Below are 19,347 nucleotides of genomic sequence, written 5' to 3'. Positions count from 1 at the left end.
TCGAAGAAATATATTCTTGAGTTTGTGCTCTTAAAAATCTTTTATTTAATAAATCCTTTTTGGGCAAGTCGAAGCCCTAATTGGTTAAACTAGCTAGTTTTCTATAAATTTCTTGAAATATTTCGAATTAAATGCACAAGAGGAAGTCAAACGGAGTGAAGAGAAAGATAAACCTTAAGAAATCTTCCCTTTATAGATCCTATTAAAATTTATTTCTTATCTTGTCAGATTGTACAAACTACAAATTAGACTTGGGCTGTTGGTTTGGTAACTTAGATTTGAATTTAAGCATTTTGATAGTTGACAAAATGTACATTTGTATATTATTTAGGTGTATTAAATTCATACAGTCAAAAAGTAATATCCAAAATAGTCTTTAGCATCCATAGCAGCATGAATGAATTGGTAGTTTAAAAATAAATTTTTGAAATATGGGCAGAGTTGATGAATAATAAAAACATATAGGATTTAAAGCAGTAGTTCAGACTTGATTTAAACATACGCCTACTAAAAATCGGAACAGTTTTTATACTGTGCAGATATTAAATGCATTGAAAATCCGAGAGTAGAGTCCCAGCGGGGTCTTAACTTATACCAGAGCATCCCTTATTGATAAATCCTATTAAAATTTATTTCTTCTCGTCCAAATTGGTATACACTACACGCTAGCTTAGTACTGGTAGCCATCGGGTTGGTAGGGCCGTGCGAAGGGCGCGGGGGCGAAGGGCACGGGCGGCGGACGCCAGTTGGTAGGCGGTGGTCTGGGCGGCGGCGCCGGCATGCCGGGCGGTGCCCAGGCATTCGGTTGCATCATGCGCGGCGGCGGCGGAATGCCCATTGCCGGCGGCAGAGGCGGCTGTCCGCCGGCCATCGGTGGCAGCGGCGGCGGCGGTATCGTGGCTGGGAACGGAGCGGGCTGGGGCACGGGCGGCGGCGGCGCAATCATGCCCATGTTGTTGTTCGAAACAGGGACCACTGGCGGCGGCGGGGCCATCATCGGTGGCGGCATCATCTGGCCCGGCATCTGCGGCATCATGTTCTGCACGGGCGCATCGGCGAACAGTTGATGCGGCCGGTCCGCATGGGCCGACGGATTCTGGGCGGCCAGCAGGCGTTCCGCCGCCGAACCGTGCCGCTCGCCCTTGTGGTCCTTCTTGAAGGCATAGGACACCGAAATAGGACGGTTGCACAGGTACTGGCCGTTCATGGCGTCCATGGCCGCATCGCTGGCCTCGAAGCTGGCAAAGTTGATGAAGGCGAAGCTCTTCGACTTGCCCGTCTCCGGATCTCGCATGATCTTCGGCGTCTGCAGGATCACCCCGAAGGCGGAGAATGTATCGTACAGCAGCTTCTCGTCCACCTCCACGTCCAGGTTGCCAATGAAGATGTTGGCGCCCACGTCCAGATTCTTCTGGTGCGCCGACGCTTTGTTCACGCGTATCGGTTTGCCATATAGCTTGATCATGTTCATGATCTTGATGGCATAGTCGGCGTCCTCCTCGCTGAGGAACTCCACGAATCCGTAGCCCTGGTGCATTTGGGTGACCCGATCCTTGGGCATGTGTACGTTGACTGGAGGGGTAGGCAGGGATTATTGAAGGTGCTTGAGATTAGCTAGGGAATACTGGACACTCACCCACTGGTCCCGCCTGGACAAATAGCTCCCAGAGCAGCGTTTCCGACACCTTGTCGTCCAGACCGCCGGCATAGATGGTGGCATCTGTGGAGGAATCACAGTGGGCTGGTTAAGAAGGGCTACGGGGATCAGTGCTCCTCAAATCACTCACCTTGGTTGCGTTCAGCAATTGGACCTGCCGCCATTTTGAAACTATTTCTATAAACAAAACCAAAAATTAATTTTCGGCGTTTTTAACATGCAAATTCCCTAAGGCCTATCGATAGTTTTTTGGGGATGGCACAAACAAGGATGGGAGATGGGTGAAAATCGGTACACCGATAATTTGGGAATAATTGGGGACAATCGATGTTTTAGTTAATATCGAGTAGTTACCCGAATACTTTGTTGGTATTGCCAAGGATTTCGATAGCGTAAAATATGTATTACTTTAAAATCTGAACTTTTGGTGCAGTTATGGATAAACTTTCCACAAAACTTTCTTAAATATATGGGTTGATGTGCCAAAATTTTGTAGATTGGCTTTAAATATTTATGTTATGGAATGTTATAACATTTTAATCCCAAAACTGTTCTCACGTTTTAACTTCTTTCTTCATTCAAATGATAAGAAATTGAGCTACAAATAAGTCTAAACTCAAAATATTTTAAGCAGGATTAAATAAAAACTTAACAAGATTAATTAATTATTAAACACCAAGCATTTGAGTTAATATCACTCCAATTGGAAATATTTTAATTGTTGGGCGAACTTATGAGCCATTGATGTTAAATGAACTAAAACTAAAGAATTTGTTTTAAGGTTCCAGTCACTATCTTTTACCGCTCCACCCTTTCTTTACTAAAAATTAAATTTAAATTTTTAAATAGGTTATAAAAAACACATTCGATGTGCTCAACCAATGGCTCCCATCCCTACTATCGATAGATCGATTGGCCTCGCTGGCTAAGAACTCAACTCTAATTTTTATGTAATGTCACTTTGTTGTCGTTTGTTACAAGAAGCAAGGAAAATTCGTGCTAGAAACCAAAGAACCAAGCCCCCAATATCCGTGCGCTGTGATGTGATAATCAATTGTGTGTAAATAATGAATTGTCATCAGATATTGAGCGGCGCCTGCAATGCAGGCGACCGGTGCTTCGCGATTGGATCCGTGGAAGGCATACCATTTACAGTAAGCGATGAAGAATCAGAATCGAAATCGAATCAAAAATCGGAGGAGGAATCAGCATTATTTGCAACGCATTGATTGCCTCCCCCCGGCCACACCTCCGCAATCATTGCCCGTTAGATTACTTTGGCCCGTTATTTTAGCAGTCTCCTCCCCAACTTCCAATTGGAAACGGGGCATCATCATCGTCATTCCAACCAGAACCGATCGCAGCACGTCTTTAATGTTTTTATTTACATATTTGCATGTGTGTGTGTCTCCGTCTGCGTGTGTGTGTGTACGGCTTATGTGTATGGATTTTTGCCACACTTGGTGGTCAATTAAAAAAATCAAATGCAAATGATGAGATAGAGAACTTTTTGTGTGTGTGTGTGGATGTGTGGCGTGCTGCGCTGTGCAAATTCGATAACAATAAAAGCTGAAAATGTTTGTTTTCACCTGCATTTACATACTTGGCCAGCAATTAATTACATTTTCAATTTTTAAGGTCAAGTGCTGGCAGTAAACAAGCCGCACGCACACATGCGTAAGTAGCTGCCAGCAGCCGTGTGGGTGAAAGTGTTTGAGTGTGTTTGTTTGTGTGTACCCTTCGATTGGTCAGGTGGCCTTTGATGCCCTAATTTCGCAGCTTGCAGGTTGTCCCCCTCCCACTCACCCGCTGGCCCACTCTCCCGCACTCCCTTTCTCTCTTTTCCTCTCTGTCTCTCCGTCACACGTCAATGGCAAATTGGAATTATAAACGGCCATAAAAAACGTGAGCACGCATTTATAATGTGCTTTTTTCGATCCCTATACTATATGGTACCATATACTATATGCAGTCAGAACACTTTGTATATATTTTACTTTATTTACCTCCCTTAAATGTTATGATAGGAATTTTATTTGGTATGCCCAAACAATAATAAAATAGCAATGCTTTAAAATAACTCCCGAATGTTGGTAATCTGATCTAATATTTATACCCTTACCTGTAGCCATTTCAAATTATAAACAGTCCATAAAAAACACGAGCACACATTAATAATGTGCCTTTTTGATCCCCACACTATATGGTACTATATATATATAATATTGGTGTATATTTACCCCTAATGTTTATCCGATCAAGAGACCGTGCTGTGTGTTTTGCCTGTAAACCTTCAGAAGCATAATTAACTGTGCACATTTCGCCATTCTAATGAGAGGCCCCACGGGGCGTATGTGTACTTTCTATATTCTATTCTATTATATTCTATTCTGTAATCAGCACCGCTGTTGACACAGTCCCCCGTTCACAGACCCTCGTTTTTCCACCGCCTTTTGCGCCATATCATTTGCCATCATTTCAATTTGCTTAAGTTCGAGTGTATGCATATGTAAATAATAATATTTATATAGTACATGGTCGGAACGAAAGAGAGTCCCCTGGCGCCACCTAACGGGTCTTGGGGGAAACACAAACACCCCCGTCCCAACAAAAAAAAAAAAAAACAAGAATAAGAAGCTATGTGTCGAAACAAAATTTTAAAAATAAACCCATTAATACCCATTTTTATGCTAGTAATATAAACCATGTCGAAGCCATGTATACCCTTACTTACATATAAAAGACTCCCTTATAAATATTCCCACAATATTGCTTATTTTAATTGTTTCTATAAAAGTAAAACAAAATTATAAATTCGTTTCTAAGAAACAGCCAAATGCCCTATTATATTAAATAATCTTATCTGTGAAACTAATGACTTGGTAATCGGAACGGTTGGAAAACCCTCAATTTTTAATAGGTATAGTGACTACCAAAAAAGACTTAACGGGCATTAAAAATCTAACAAAAAAAAAGTTTAAAAAAACCCATCATCAAAGAGTAGTTGATACCCTTTTTCTATTATAAAGTGAGCAGATGACGAAACAGTTGATGCCCTTGCAATTTAGTAAGAGATTCTATTAATATAAATAAGTAAATAAATTAGAAGGGTTTTTATCTAAAGCTTAGATATCATTATTATGACAATTTATTTCCAGGCAACAAAAAGGAGGTTTACATTCCACTGTCGTGATAACAAGCACTAAAGCCCCTCTGCATTGCGAAAAATCTCTATTTATATATCACGGCTATAACCAAATAAGAGAACCATAATATATCAAATCAATGAACTTAATATTCGATAAAGTTGACTGGGACTCAACCTTTTCCACCAATATTGTCAGATATCCTTTCAATGCTCTTGGGATAAAATCAACGTGATTGTACTTGTATTTGTGATCCATAGAATCATCCATTAAGCTTACAAAAAATGTTTAATTGATCTCACAAATAACATTATTAAACGCCTCCTCTTTTACTTATATACTATACCCTCCTTTTTAAATAGCGTCGCAGGGTATTCAAATTTCTGCCCACGTTAATGAGCATATCAGCGAAAGCTCAACAAATAAATCAAACACACTTTAGCTAACCAGGTAACCAAACATGATGTGGCAAGAGCCTTGTCAGCCAGCCTGATAAGCTAGTTAACTGGACAGTTGGGGTATTGTTATCGATATATACCCATAAATATATATATATATATATATATATCTTCCCATATACACTTGAAAACAAATATCCCCGAGAGCACATAACGATCGTATAATGCTTAGATTAACTGCAGTAGAGTCTTGCCACTTATTATGCCTTTGTTTTGTTCAATTTTCAGGCCTACGCCGCCGGCTGCAATGTGGTCATCCTGGCGAGCACCTTCGAGCGCGTCCAGATCATTCCGGGCGCCAACCATGGCTATGTCAAGATATCCGCTCTGGACTGCAGCACCGATACCGGAAAGATAGCGGCGGCCTATGAGAACAAGATATGCATTTTTGAGCCCACGCCGGTGATTGAGTCCAGCAAGCACAACACCCACTTTTTGGACTACAGGTGTGTGTGTGTGTGTGTGAAGTAGTTGTAAACGATGCAGCAGCTGAATAAACTTTAAGGAAATGACAAAAAAAAAAAAACAACGGCAAAGACGATGTGTCTTAAGAAAATAACAAACCACTTGAAAGATGACTGGTTTATAAGTTTTTTATAGTGATTTAAATATCACATGCCGCTGCACCGTTTACAACCAGCCTGAAGTGATACTCCTATTAACCTAATTCTTGACTTTTTCTCTCGCAGATGGGTGCAAACGGGCTCGTTTACCAGCCACTCGAGCGTGGTGACCCTGTCCTGGAATCTAGAGGGCACCCGTCTCCTGACCGGCGGCACCAACATCCAGCTGTGGAAGAGCAAGTCACCCACTCACCAGCAGGAGGAGGAGCACACGGGTGAGTTGGCCATTGGCTTGGGTATACAACCCACTCGACTGACGCCTTTTTCCTCTGCTGCCAACTATTGATTGGCGTGGGAGAAGATGAATCACAGTTTCCAAGTGGTTGAAAATGGGTTGTAGGGGGGTTTTCACATTATACAGTAGTTCTGATGACATCAGTGGCTTTTTTCTTATTTATTTTCTGATTGTTAAAGGCATCCTAAATCACTATAGCTATTCTTTGTTTTACGTAATTGTTTTTTTAAGGTTGGCTTGGCCTAAAAAATATAGCTGTAATTTATTTTAATTTAAAAATTCCCCTGTTTAAAATCTACTTATAGCTTACCGGCAGTTTTTTTTATTCGATTTTCAATAGCTTAGTTTTGTATACTGATACCTATTGATCACCTTCTTTACGCGGCATTACCTTACTGTTTGCTCTATTCTTAGAAACCTTATTATAAGCCTTAGCCTATAGCCTATCAGGAGGTTATTTGACTTTCGATAGCTAAGCTTTCTATTTACTTATTGAGCACCTGTTACCTTGCTTATTTTGCAGTACTTACACTCCAATTCTATTCTAAGAAAACCCCCTGTAAAATTGTCTCTTTAAGTCATCCTTTTCTAATGAAAATTCCATTTTTTTTCCCGCTTAACCAGGCGTCAAGTTCGAGATTGGCGAGAGCAAGGAGCCGAAGCAGCCGAACAACGCCCAGTCGGAGGATGTGTCCACGTGGGAGAACATTTGGAGCTGCCAGACGGCCATACCCATTTACCACATGGCATTTAGTCCGGATGGGACGCTCTTCGCCACCTGCGGCCGCAACGATCGGCTGGTGAAGATCTGGTACGAGAACAAGCAGGTTCTCTTCCCGGCAAAGGGCTCCTCCTCGGTGGCCGGGGCACCCTCCGGCGGCGGGGCCTCCTCCTCCGATGCCACTGGCTCCGGATCCGGATCCGGCGGAGAGCTGAACTTCACGTACGTGTATATCGCCCACCCGCGTGCCGTGTCCAACATTGTGTGGCGCAAGACGAGCAAGTACATGCCCAAGGGATCGGTGGCCAATATGCTTGTGACCTCCTGCCTGGACAACATCTGCCGCATCTGGATCGAGACGGTGCTGCCGGACGACGGCATGGTGAACATGACCCAGTTCGATCCGATGGCCTCGCAGAATCCCAAGTTCCGGACGCATCGGCACAAGCATCGCTTCATGCAGCGGCTGAAGCACATGAAGACCTGTTTCCACATCCGCCGGCACATGAAGGCCGGAGCGAATGCCGGACCAGGTGGACTGGCCAGTGGCGTCGGCGGCGCTGGGGGAGTGTCCAGTGGCGGCGCTGGCGGAGGAGTGGCCGGCGCCATGGGCAGCTCGCCGGCCAGCTATAGCAATTACCTGGGTCCTATACCCTCGCTGCCGTCGTCGTGCAGCGTCCACGACTTTCATTCGTACGGCTTTCAGGGATCCGGAGTGACGCCCGGCATGCACTTCCACCTGGCCGCCTCGATCAATGCGGAAACGGACATACCGCTGGTCCCCTCCATGCAGACCAGCGATCCGGCCAACCAGAACGTGTTCATCCTGCACTGGCTGAACAACAAGGAGATGCATTTCACGCTCCAGGCGGAGGCCATACTGCAGGAGCTCACCAAGAAGGTGATCGACGAGGAGAACGGCCATGGCCATGGCCATGGCAATGGCAATGGCAATGCCTCCAGCGGTGGCGTCGATCTCCCAGACGATGCCCATGGCTCCCATTCGCAGGCGCATGCGCACAAGAAGTACTTGCGCTCCTCCAAGTCCGTCTCCGTGGACGACAGTGGCGAGGAGTACAGTCGCTATTCGCAGCACACCGCGGGCACGGCAATGGGCGGTCCAGGAGGCGGAGGAGCGGGAGCTGGAGTAGGTCTCCATCTGAACTCCATGTCCAACACAACGTCACAGAACTCGCTGAACAACGAGCCGGCGCATCCGATTACCCAGCTGGTGGACTCACTGGACAACAAGATCGAGTGTCTGCTGCGCGACTGGCACCAGAGTCCCGATCTGCTCTTCGCCATCCATCCGGTGGACGGGAGCTACCTGATCTGGGTGATTGAGTGGCTGGACGACTACTATCCCGGCTCGTTCCGGCAGGCGCAGGTCTCCTTCTCCACGCGCATCCCATCGGCCTTTCCGCTGGGCGACGCCATGTCGATGTCCACCACGGTCAGCCTGTTCAACACGGGCACCCATCCGCTGGCCTTCCGCGACATAGCCAACAATGTGCGCAGCAAGGACGAGTTCCACAAGGGCCATGCGGACGACTCCTCGCTGAAGAGCGCCGACCAGCATTCGGGGCAGACGTATGAGCGGCACGACGAGGAGCAGGAGGATGCGGCCGGCGAGGATGAGGAGGCCGACCGCGATGGCGATGCGGCTGGCGAGGATCAGGAGGCCAGCAATGCGGCCAGTGGAGCAGCTGGTGGAGCGGGTGAGCACAGCAGCAGTTCGCAGGACTCGGCTGCAGCCGGTGGCAGCGCTCTGCCATTGAACGTCTCCCCATCGGTGTCCATGGTGACCAAGCACTCCAACGGCACCCTCAACCTCTGGCAGCTGACGTTCGCCTTCAAGACCAAGTTCACCCAAGTATTAAGCATCGGCCATGTGAGCCGCGCCTCCGGCCATCGGTTCCGGGTGAACGACATCACCTGCCACCCGGTGCTGCCGCTGCTGGTCTCCACGTCGCACCACAACCTCCCGGACTCGGAGGCCAAGTCGCCCATGTCGCCATTCGAGCAGCCCTTGAGTGGCGGCGCCGGACTGCCCTCCGGTGGCGGAGCAGGCGGCCCGTCGGCCGGATCGAATGGCGACAAGGATGTCTTCACGCCCACCGGCTTCTGTTCGGAGCTGATCCTGTGGCGCGTCGACTCCGTGGGACCGCTGTGCCACTCGGGCGGCGTCAGTGAGCTGGCCCGCATCAACTCGCCGGAGATCTCGGCCTTCAGCAACGTGGCCTGGATACCCACGCTGCTGCCGAGCACCACGCTGGGCAGCTACAGCAACTCCCCATCCGCCTGCTTTGTGGCCAGCGATGGCGAGAATCTGCGCGTCTACCAGGCGGTCATCGATGCCCGCACCCTGCTGGCGGAGATCTCGTGCTCGGAGAACCTCAACACGCTGCACAAGTCGCACTCGCTGTCGTCGATGATCTCGAACGCCTCGTCCACGATGCGGGCGCAGCGTTCGGCGCTGCACGACAAGCTCAAGGTGGTGTCCCAGCAGTCGACGGCCCGACCCGGCTGCATCCTGCAGCTGGACGCCATCTCGGATGCCAAGCACGACTGGCAGAACACCCAGTTTCTGCACGTCTTCCAGGCGCAACTGATCACGGGTGGCCAGCGCAGCACACCGCTCACGGATCCCCACGATCTGGAGGAGCCGCGCCTCAACGCGCTGCTCGAGTCGGACATGGATGCCATTGTGGACCTGCAGCGCAATGCCGACTTCGAGGAGCCCTTCTACATTGTAAACATCGAGAAGACGCTGCGCGGCAGCACCATACACATGTGGCGCATTGTCATCAGCTCCAAGCAGCAGAGCTCCTTCCTCTCGGAGACGGCCATGTATGTGCCCGATAGCAACCTCACCCAGGAGCCGGACGAGGAGGGAGGTGGCCCCGGCGCCGGCGCTGGCGCTGGCAATCCCAATCCGCGACGCATGTCACAGGGCGCAGAAACGCTGACGGGAGCCGAACACTTTGGCCCGCAAGTGGAGGCGCCGCACATCTCGATAACCACCAAGAAGGTCTGCACCCAGGAGCTGCCGCTGCCCGAGGGCGTGGACGTGATCCATGCCTCGCCAGCGGCCGGCCACCTGAGCAGCTCCAGCATTTATCCGGCCTGCTTTGCCCCCTACATCATTGTGACGGCCTGCTCCGATTCCATTTCACGTTTCTGGAAGTGTGAGCCCATGGGCAACCCTAACGATGGCGATGATGATGATGAGCCCGAAGGCGATGCCTATCACTGGAGCGAGTGGAAGATGTTCAGCCGCATCCAGCACTCGGCCATTGAGATTCCGGGGCAGCCGCTGAACATCAGTGCCGCCTATTCCGGGCGCATTGCGTGTGCCTACAAGTACGGCAAGAGTTTCACGCGACCCAACAAGGGACCCGATCCGGACTCGCGCTACGTCAACCTCTGTGTGGCCATCTACGAGTGCGAGAGCTCCGGCGGCAGTGAGTGGGTGCTGGAGGACACCATTCACCTGAAGAACGTCCATCTGCCGCGCATCAACATCGGCCACGGCATCGATCTGAGCTACCTGCACGACAGTCGGCTGCTGGCCAAGAAGCAGCGCCTCAACCAGGTGCTGCACACCTTCGCCCACGATCCGGAGGGCCGATCGCCGCGCAGTGGCGAGACCACGCCGGAGCTGGCCGTCAACCGGCAGCCCTCCTCGGTGGCCGCCTCCGGATTGCTGACCGTGCCCAGCTTTAGCACCTTGCAATCGCTGCGCAAGAGCATCGCGGAGAACGGCAACACCTGCCCGCTGACGCAGAAGCACCTTGTCCAACTGGACTGGGTGAGCAAGGAGGATGGCTCGCACATCCTCACCGTGGCCGTGGGCAGCAAGATCCTGCTCTACACGCCCGTCAGCTCGGACATTGCCCAGGCCAACATCAAGGCCATGAAGGAGTCGCGTTCGGTGAATCGTCCCATTTTGCGCAAAGCCAGCTCTCTGGCGCAGCCGAACTTTGTGGATGAGATACGCTGGATGAAGCTGCGCCAGATCGATCTGCAGACGGCCGATGGCCTGCCGCCGCTGCCCATGCAAATCTCGTGGGTGCGCGACGGCATCCTGGTGGTGGCCATGGACTCGGAGATGCACGTGTACTCGCAGTGGAAGCCGCACTACTCCTCGCACTTTGCCGCAGCGGCGGCGGCAGCGGCTGGCGAGGATGTGCCCGATACGCGCAATCTGCGGGACGAGGACCTGCGCTCGCTGGCCAACGAGTCCACGCAGCTGCGGCTGAAGAACGTGGCCTCCATGCCGCTGATCAGCAAGGTGAGCACGGCCAATCTGCAGCTGTTGTCGCACGACAAGAAGCGTCGTTTGGGCAACACCAGCATGGCCAATATGAATGGCGGTGGCCCTGGCTTGGGCGGAGCTGGAGGAGGAGGAGGCGGTGGCGCAGGACCCTATGGTTCTGCTGGAGCGGATGATGGCGGCAGCGATGATTACATGACCGATTTCGGGCTGTTCCAGGCATCGCGCATTGCCTGTCCCGTGCTGCCGCAGTACCATCCCAAGCAGCTGATGGAGCTGCTCAACTGCGGCAAGATACGCTGGGTGAAGGCCATCCTGGCGCATCTGGTGCGCTGCATGAGCAGTGGCACCAGCTCCGCGGGTGCGGTGGGCCAGGACGAGGATGGCTATGCCAGGCAGCGCAGCTGGTCCCGATCCCGCACGCTGAGCATCAGCTATACGGCCGACCAGAACATACAGGCGGAGCATCGGGGCAGCACCACCCAGATACCCGAGGAGCTGATGCTGGACTATGCGGAGATCAACTCCATTCCGCCGCTGCCCCTGTGGGTGCTGCTCAATGCGGACCGCGAGACGCCCGGGCAGAGCAACAACTATGCGGAGGGCGACAAGGACTACGACGAGCTCTTCGACATGCACAACTCCGAGGACAATCTGGACGAGCTGCTGAGCGAGGGCGATGAGAAGAAGCGGCAGGAGCGAAGGTTGTCGCTGCCCGAGAAGCACTCCATCTCGCACTTTGGTCCGCGCCAGGGTCAGCTCCTGTCGCGCCTGCTGACCCACACCCATTTGCCCGGCCTCTCCTCGCTGGACCAGATGCATCTGCTGGCCCTGGCCGACACGGTGGCCACCTGCAATACGGATTTCTCCGACAAGTTTGCCGCCGATCAAAGCAAATCGAGTGGTGGCGGTGGCGGAGGAGGAGGAGGAGCTGGAGCCGGAGCTTCAGCCGTCAAGGATGGCAGCACTAGCACAGATTCACTGGACGATTGCGGCCTGCGCTTCCTGCTGGCCATGAAGCACTTCACCTACTTGCTGCGCTGCCTGCCGCTCCAGCAGCGGGCGCAATTCCAGCGCCAGGGCGTGGGCACCTCCAACATTGTGTGGGCCTACCACTCGGAGAGCGAGGAGGAGCTCCTCAACCTGATACCCAGCTACACGAAGGGCGATCTGCGCTGGGCCACGCTACGGGATCTGGGCATGGGCTATTGGCTGAAGAACATCAATACGCTGAGGAGATGCGTGGAGAAGCTGGCCAAGTGCGCCTACCAGCAGAAGCAGGAGCCCCTGGATGCGGCCATCTACTACCTGGCCATGAAGAAGAAGTCACTGGTGTGGGGTCTGTTTAGGTCGCGTCGCGACGAGAAGATGACCGCCTTCTTTGGCAACAACTTTGCCGAGGATCGTTGGCGCAAGGCGGCACTGAAGAATGCCTTTGTCCTGCTGGGCAAGCAAAGATTCGAGCATGCGGTGGCCTTCTTCCTGCTGGCCAACAGCCTCAACGATGCCATCGAGGTGTGCATGAACAAGCTGGAGGACTTCCAGCTGGCCCTCATCATAGCCCGTTTGTATGAGGGCGATGCCGAGGGCTGCTACTACCACCATCTGCTGCACGAGCACATCCTGGGCACCGATGCGGAGACGGGACGCTGCGACCTCAGTCGCGCCCATCCCGATCCCTTCCTGCGCTCGATGACCTACTGGACGATCAAGAAGTACCAGGAGAGCCTGAACACGCTGCTGCTGAACAATGTGGGCAGCCTGCACAGCAGCTACCGGGAGGAGGACCTGCTGCGCCCCGAGCCGCAGGCCACCAATCCGAATGTGTTCAACTTCTACATCTACTTGCGCACCCATCCGCTGCTCATCAGGCAGAACATTGCGTTGTCGGCGCAGGAGAAGCGCATCGCCCATGTGGTGCTGTCCGGCTTCAACTATGCCGGCGATGCGGCTCCCAGTGCGGTGGCCTGCGACAAGCAGCTGCAGCTGGAGGACTCGATCACGCCCATCGAGCGGCAGCTGTACTTCACCACCGCCCATGGGCACTTCAAGAGTGGCTGTCCCGCTCTGGCGCTCGAGGTGCTCAACAAGCTGCCCCAGAAGATCAGCGACGATTCGGGCGGCAGTGTGGCGGGCAGCCAGGCGCAGGAGCGTGCCCAGCAGAACAAGGAGGAGCTGATCAACACGGGCATCATGGACCAGTGGGGCGCCACGCCGTCCAACACGGCGGATGCCTTCGATTGGGGTGCTCCCGTGGCCACCGAACCGGAGGCCAAGTTCGAAATCAAATGGGACGACGAAGAGGATGAGGATGACGAGGAGCTGGAGCTGGAGCGCGATGAACCAGAGCTGGCCACGCCACAACCACAGGCACAGTCATCCATCCTGGGACGAGGCAAGTCGAATGGCAGTGACCACAAGATGGACATCATGGCCCAGCAGCTGAAGTTCGTGGCCTGCCTGAAGATCCTCATGGAGGAGCTGTCCACGCTGGCCACCGGTTTCGAGGTGGATGGCGGCCAGCTGCGCTACCAGCTGTACATGTGGCTGGAGCGCGAGGTGGAGGCCCTCAAGCAGCTGTGCAACTACTGCAGCCAGGCGGAGCAGGCCAGCCACGAGGCGGGCGACGCGGACGCCGAGGCGCGCGACAAGGAGATGAACGCCAGCATCTACCCCAGCACGGAGCGGCCCACGCTCCACGAGATCCTCATGCAGGACAAGCAGGACTTCGAAGCCAAGGTGATGCGGGCGGCCAAGCGCAAGAGGTGGCTCAAGGGTAAGTTCCTTATTTGATTTATTTATTACAAATTATAAGCCTATAGCGAAAGTAAATAGTACATCATTTCGTTGTATGAATGCATACCTTACGTTGAGGTTTCAATTTTTTAATACTAAATAAAAAACTTTAAAAATATTTAAAGATTCTGTTTTCCAAAACCAAAAATGTATTAAACAACTAAAATCATATGTGGTTTATACAATGAAATGATGATTTTACGATACACCTGTGTCCTTAAGTCTCGAACTCTAGCTAATCATGGACTATCTTTGCAGCCAATGAGACGCTGCTCCGCACCCTGCTGAGCTACTGCTCGCTGCACGGAGCCAGTGGCGGTGGTTTGGCCTCCGTGCGCATGGAGCTGGTGCTGCTGCTGCAGGAGCTGCAGCAGGAGAAGACGCAGCAGCAGCTGCTCAGTCCGCTGCCCTTCCCCACCACGCTGCCGCTGCTGAGCGCGTGTGTGGCGGGCAACAAGACGGTGATCGCCGACCCCATCAAGTACCTGCAGTCGCAGACGGTGGACATGCTGCAGAGCATCATCAAGGTGCTGCCCTTCCCGGGCATCGAGCCGAGTGCCCTCAGCGAGATCTTCGTGCTGAGGGACTTGGCGGTGGCCCTGTCGTCCTGCATCTACCAGTCGCTCTGCGACTCCGAGAGCTTCGTGGTGAACAACTCGGCCTTCAATCCGAGCTACCCCAGTCCGGGCATGGAGAACATTGCGAAGATAAACTCGTCGTTCGAGTGCAGCTATCTGGTGGGCAGCCGGAATGCCTACGGCCGGCGGCGCAAGTACTCCACGGATGAGCCCGCTGGCGTGTGCACCACTCCGTCCAAGTGGCCGGGCGTGACCAATCTGCGTGCCCTGTTGGCCCGCGAAAAGGACGAGGATGTGCCCAAGCTGAATGTGCTGCTGCTGGAGTCCTTCGTCTCCACGTACATGGCACTCTTCATCTACTCGCTGTCCACCTGCGACAGTCGTCTGCTGTACCGCCTGAGTGGCCAGAGTTTCAACAACGAGACCTGGTCCACGCTCTTCGGCGGCGGCATGAAGAAGCTGCTCATCAAGCCGGCGGCGGCACAGCCATCCAGCCAAATGGTGGCCGCTGGTGGAGGAGCCATAGCCACTGGTGGTTCCACCTCCGAGGAGCCAACGGATGAGAATAGCGTTTGGAATACGGTCACGTCCATTACAAAGCAACGCATGAAGCTGAACATGAAGATACTGGGCAGCTTCAGTCAGAACAGCACTTCCAGCAACATGAAGGAGGACAAGCCCACGTACCGGGAGCAGTTTATGCCGCCGGAGACATCCATGCTGTCCTACTTCCTCACCAAACCGCCCACAACCGGTGGGTTATTGCTTTTGTTTGACTGTTATACCAACTTAACTGACATGAATCCCTTCCAGAATGCGATGACTACGATACAGACGACTCGCACGAGTCGGACAACGAGGAGGAGGAGGACGACGACGACGATGTGAATGTGAGTCGGTCGCAGCTGAAGGCCAAGGACAACACGGAGCACACCAATCCCACGTCGTACTCGTGGAGCATCCTGCGCCTGGCGCTCATCAAGATCAGCACGCACAAGATCCAGGAGCTGGTCAAGGTGGCCGGCATCGAGCTGCAAGGTAGTTGTAACATTTCATCCATCCCCTCGCCATCCATTCACTAAGCTGCATGCGTTTATATTCTTCCACCCATTTCGCCGTGCAGATTTGCCCGTGATCAGTCCACTGTCGCACGAAGTGCTGAGGACCCTCAATCGCTGGCAGGACTTTGCCCTGAATGACCTCATAGCCCGTGGGCCGCCGTCGCGCAACTATATTCCCGGATGCTATGCGGAGAGCGGCATCAACGGGCTGGCCATCCACAAGTACCGATCGCTGCTGAACAAGGACAACACTCCGTTCGTTTCGGGTTCCTCGGCTGGCCCCATCCGGCGGCTGTGGAACTACCTGGTGCGACAGGAGCCCGCCCAGGAGGTGTTCATCAAGAGCATCTTTGGCAAGAACATGGAGCCGAGCACGCGGGGATCGCACCACACCCACAATGACAACGAGACCGATGAGGGTGAGTACTTTGTCTCACCCTTTTATTGTAGAGTAAAAGGGTATATATTAGTCGATCTAGACATGTCCGTCGATATCTCGGTTACTATTCGAGCCAGAGATTAGGGTCTTCACAAGCAGGTTCTAGTTATGCCTACGCAGCACAGGTTTATTTAAAAATTTTGCCACGTCCACTCTAACGCCTAGAAATCGGGAAATTCTCTGAGACATAACAGAGACTAGTTGTTGGGCAATATATGTTTAATCGGTCAATATATATCGACACACCAAAAATTGTTCAAATCGAACCTATATTTTTTAAGTTATTGGCAAATAAGTTATATTATGACGTCACTGTTTTTTAAGAGAGAGCAGAAGAGACTTGTTGCATAGTTCATCCAGTAACTCTGCAGATGGCGCCACCTAAAATCCTATTCAGAGGGCATATTTATTATTTTTAAAATGGCTAGCTTAGTTCAGTCAGTAACTCTGCAGATGGCGCCACCTAAAACCCCGAATATTTTCAGGGGGGCATATTTATTATTTTTAAAATGGATAGCTAAGTATGCCGTTCCTTCTTGTTTGTTAATGGATTATTCCCTAAATGATTATACTAAATTGTTAACTACTCCCCCTTTGCAGGTCAATCCCATTCGACCAACGAGAATACCGACCACATTCGCATCATTCACAAGGATCACGAGTCGATATTGTCCTTCTGCTTGAAGAACAACAGCTCCTCGATGATTGCGTTCGCCAATCCGCGGGAGATCCAGGAGTTCGACATCTCGCTGCTGCTGGAGTCGCCAAATTGGTACGAGGATGAGTGCGACTACGACATGATGAACCTGTCCAAGGATGCGGACACCAACAGTTCGTCCTTCCTGATCATTCAGACGCAGGAGCAGTAAGTCTAATTTACTATCTGGCAATTGTTGCTACTCTACTCTACCACTTGCAGAAACCAATTTGGAGGCAACAGCAATGCCTACAGCGAGTCCAATGCCAGCACACAGAGTGCTTCGCAATCGGGACGCGGCACATCCATGGTGAGTGGTGGTGATGGTGGTGGTGATCCTCTCAAGCGTTCTAAGCTTTAAAATTACAATGTTTATTTGCAGGTGCTGCGCCACAAGGTGGACAATGTGAAGCGCATGAGCGCCCATCCGCTGATGCCGCTGTATTTAACCGGCGGTCAGGATGGATCCGTGCAGATCTGGGAGTGGGGTCACCAGCAGCCCGTCTGCTCGCCCCGCACTTCGGGCACCTTTGCCAAGGTGACGCGATGCCGCTTCTCGGAGCAGGGCAACAAGTTCGGCATCGGCGATGGCGACGGCAAGCTCAGTCTCTGGCAGGCGGGCATCGCCTCACAGAACAATCGTTCGTTTATAGTGAGTTTGGCATAGGGATGTCTCATCATCTGCAGTTTACTTATTTCAAAACCTTGCATTCCCTTTGCAGAGCTACCAGTGCCACAACAAGGCCCTGTCCGATTTCGTGTTCCTCGGTTCCTGCAGTCTCCTGGCCAGCGGTGAGTTTGATGATTTCTTTCCTGATTCATCTCTCTAAATTTCAATCCCTTTTGACAGCTGGTCAAAGTTCCGAGAACAAGAACATCAACATCTGGGACACACTGCTGCCCCACAAGAAGTCCTGTGTGTCGGGTAAGATTTGGGTTAACAAAAAATTTTAAATTTTAACATTTTTTGTTTTATCTTTTTTGTTAACTATCTAAAATGTCCCAAAATTTCAAGATTCAATTCAAACAATAATATGAGCTTTGAAAGAAACGAATCCTGTCAGATAAGTTAAATTTTAAACTCTTTTTTTAAGTTTTCGTAAATGAAAACAATTTTTTTTGTATTTATTTATATATTTGCCAAAACAATGTTTAGTGGCTAGTGGTGACTTATGACTTTTTGACCCCTAAGTATGAGTATTTGATTGCTAATGAGAGAATCCTTTACAGCCTTTACCTGCCACGACCAGGGATCCTCCTGTCTGGTGTTCGCTCCGCAGCACCAGGTGCTCATCTCGTGCGGCAAACGCGGCGATGTTTGCGTCTTCGATGTGAGACAACGTACGCTGCGCCATCGCTATCAGGTGGGTGTTTGGGTGGACTGGACTACCAATTACCAATTACCAATTACCAATTACTAGCCAATAATTAATTGTATAACTTCAACAGGCCCATGATAGCACCATTAAGTGCATAGCTCTGGACCCGCACGAGGAGTTCTTTGTCACTGGCTCCATTGAGGGTGACATTAAGGTAAGTTTAGACTGAGTACTAATCTTAGAGAGAACTCTGTTGAACAACCAAGTGATTGTTTGTTTTGTCCCCGCAGATCTGGGACATGAATCAGTTCATGCTGATCAACACGTTCCCGCATGAGCATGCCAAGAACGGATTCTTCAAGCACACCGGCCAGGGCGTCAGCCAGGTGTACGTGGATCCCTTCGGACGGCTCTTCTCCTGCGGCTCCGATGGCTGCATGAAGGTGCGCCTGCTGGTGGAGAAGGACAACATTGTCCACTCCGTGTATTGAAAGCTGTATTCTATCCGTAACATTTCTGCTGGCACGGATGCCCAGTCCGTGTCTTGTTTCCTCTGCGGCAAAATAGGGGACGCAATTCGAGTGTCGAGTGTGTCCTGTGTCCCCACAATATGTGTGTATTCTTTGTTAATCGTTGATTATTGTAAACTTTTTTTAATTGTATTTCCAATTTCCTAAACGTACAGATATACATATACATACACATATATATATATATATTTTATTACTATTTTTATTTGCATAATTGTATTGTCCCATCAATTTTTTTTTGTTGTTTTGTTTGCCCGTTTCCGTTTTGCTATTTAATGTGTGTTTTTTCCAAACGACGCGAAACAAAAAACGAAACTTGTGTCTGACTCGATTCGCTTGATTCGTTTCATGTTCTTTGAGTATTTCCTAAACAGACTATATACTATATACACTACTATACAGATACAAGATATATATTATATACATCTATTATATGCTTTAAATCAATTAATTATTATTATTATACGATATACAAGACATTCGACAGTATGGTAATTGATATGCTTACGAATATATATTACGATCTATGTCTTTGTGTTGAGCTTTGTGCAAAAATTTGTCTGTTGTTGAATCAATCAAGATATATGTATACCTAAAACGAAACTAAATGAATTAACTAAAAATAAATAAAGTGCAAAATGAATAAAAAAAAAAATAATTAAACCAAATTATGAATGGGTGTTTTAATAATGATTTATGATTCCAAAATTTTCTTAGGCTTAAAGTAAATGCAATGAGAAAATATCACACAACCGAAGTCAAAATCTTTATTGCTCTGAATGCTAGACATTTTCGGTATGTGAATATTTAT

General features: G+C 50.5%; 2 protein-coding genes across 2 annotated transcripts; one reads left to right on the top strand and one right to left on the bottom strand.

The window, feature by feature from the left end:
• Window positions 1-21: 21 nt before the first annotated feature.
• Window positions 22-1,943, bottom strand: LOC128264961 (splicing factor 3B subunit 4). The gene is made up of 3 exons (XM_053000702.1): window positions 1,788-1,943; window positions 1,637-1,720; window positions 22-1,572 (listed from the first exon to the last, which is right to left on the bottom strand). The coding sequence occupies exons 1-3, from the start codon at window positions 1,819-1,821 to the stop codon at window positions 671-673; spliced, it is 1,020 nt and encodes a 339-aa protein (XP_052856662.1). The 5' UTR covers window positions 1,822-1,943; the 3' UTR covers window positions 22-670.
• A 649-nt stretch (window positions 1,944-2,592) lies between these two features.
• Window positions 2,593-19,204, top strand: LOC128264944 (dmX-like protein 2). The gene is made up of 15 exons (XM_053000671.1): window positions 2,593-2,811; window positions 5,490-5,707; window positions 5,951-6,099; window positions 6,744-13,892; window positions 14,171-15,244; window positions 15,304-15,528; window positions 15,614-15,970; window positions 16,591-16,855; window positions 16,910-16,997; window positions 17,070-17,339; window positions 17,410-17,479; window positions 17,538-17,612; window positions 17,918-18,051; window positions 18,137-18,220; window positions 18,297-19,204. The coding sequence occupies exons 1-15, from the start codon at window positions 2,725-2,727 to the stop codon at window positions 18,495-18,497; spliced, it is 10,446 nt and encodes a 3,481-aa protein (XP_052856631.1). The 5' UTR covers window positions 2,593-2,724; the 3' UTR covers window positions 18,498-19,204.
• Window positions 19,205-19,347: the final 143 nt, after the last annotated feature.

The sequence above is a fragment of the Drosophila gunungcola genome, unplaced genomic scaffold, assembly GCF_025200985.1.
Source record: "Drosophila gunungcola strain Sukarami unplaced genomic scaffold, Dgunungcola_SK_2 000086F, whole genome shotgun sequence".
NCBI lineage: Eukaryota > Metazoa > Arthropoda > Insecta > Diptera > Drosophilidae > Drosophila > Drosophila gunungcola.
Note: the sequence above shows the minus strand (reverse complement) of the source record. Positions and strands in the feature narration are given on the sequence as shown.

Excerpts from the sequence above, each read along its gene's own strand:
- LOC128264961 (XM_053000702.1), bottom strand. The coding sequence starts at position 1,821 with ATGGCGGCAGGTCCAATTGCTGAACGCAACCAAG. Across the intron at positions 1,721-1,787 it reads AATTGCTGAACGCAACCAAG|ATGCCACCATCTATGCCGGC; the intron begins GTGAGTGATTTG and ends ATTCCTCCACAG. Across the intron at positions 1,573-1,636 it reads TGTCCAGGCGGGACCAGTGG|TCAACGTACACATGCCCAAG; the intron begins GTGAGTGTCCAG and ends CTACCCCTCCAG.
- LOC128264944 (XM_053000671.1), top strand. The coding sequence starts at position 2,725 with ATGAATTGTCATCAGATATTGAGCGGCGCCTGCAATGCAGGCGACCGG. Across the intron at positions 6,100-6,743 it reads GCAGGAGGAGGAGCACACGG|GCGTCAAGTTCGAGATTGGC; the intron begins GTGAGTTGGCCA and ends CCGCTTAACCAG. Across the intron at positions 17,480-17,537 it reads CTGCAGTCTCCTGGCCAGCG|CTGGTCAAAGTTCCGAGAAC; the intron begins GTGAGTTTGATG and ends CCCTTTTGACAG.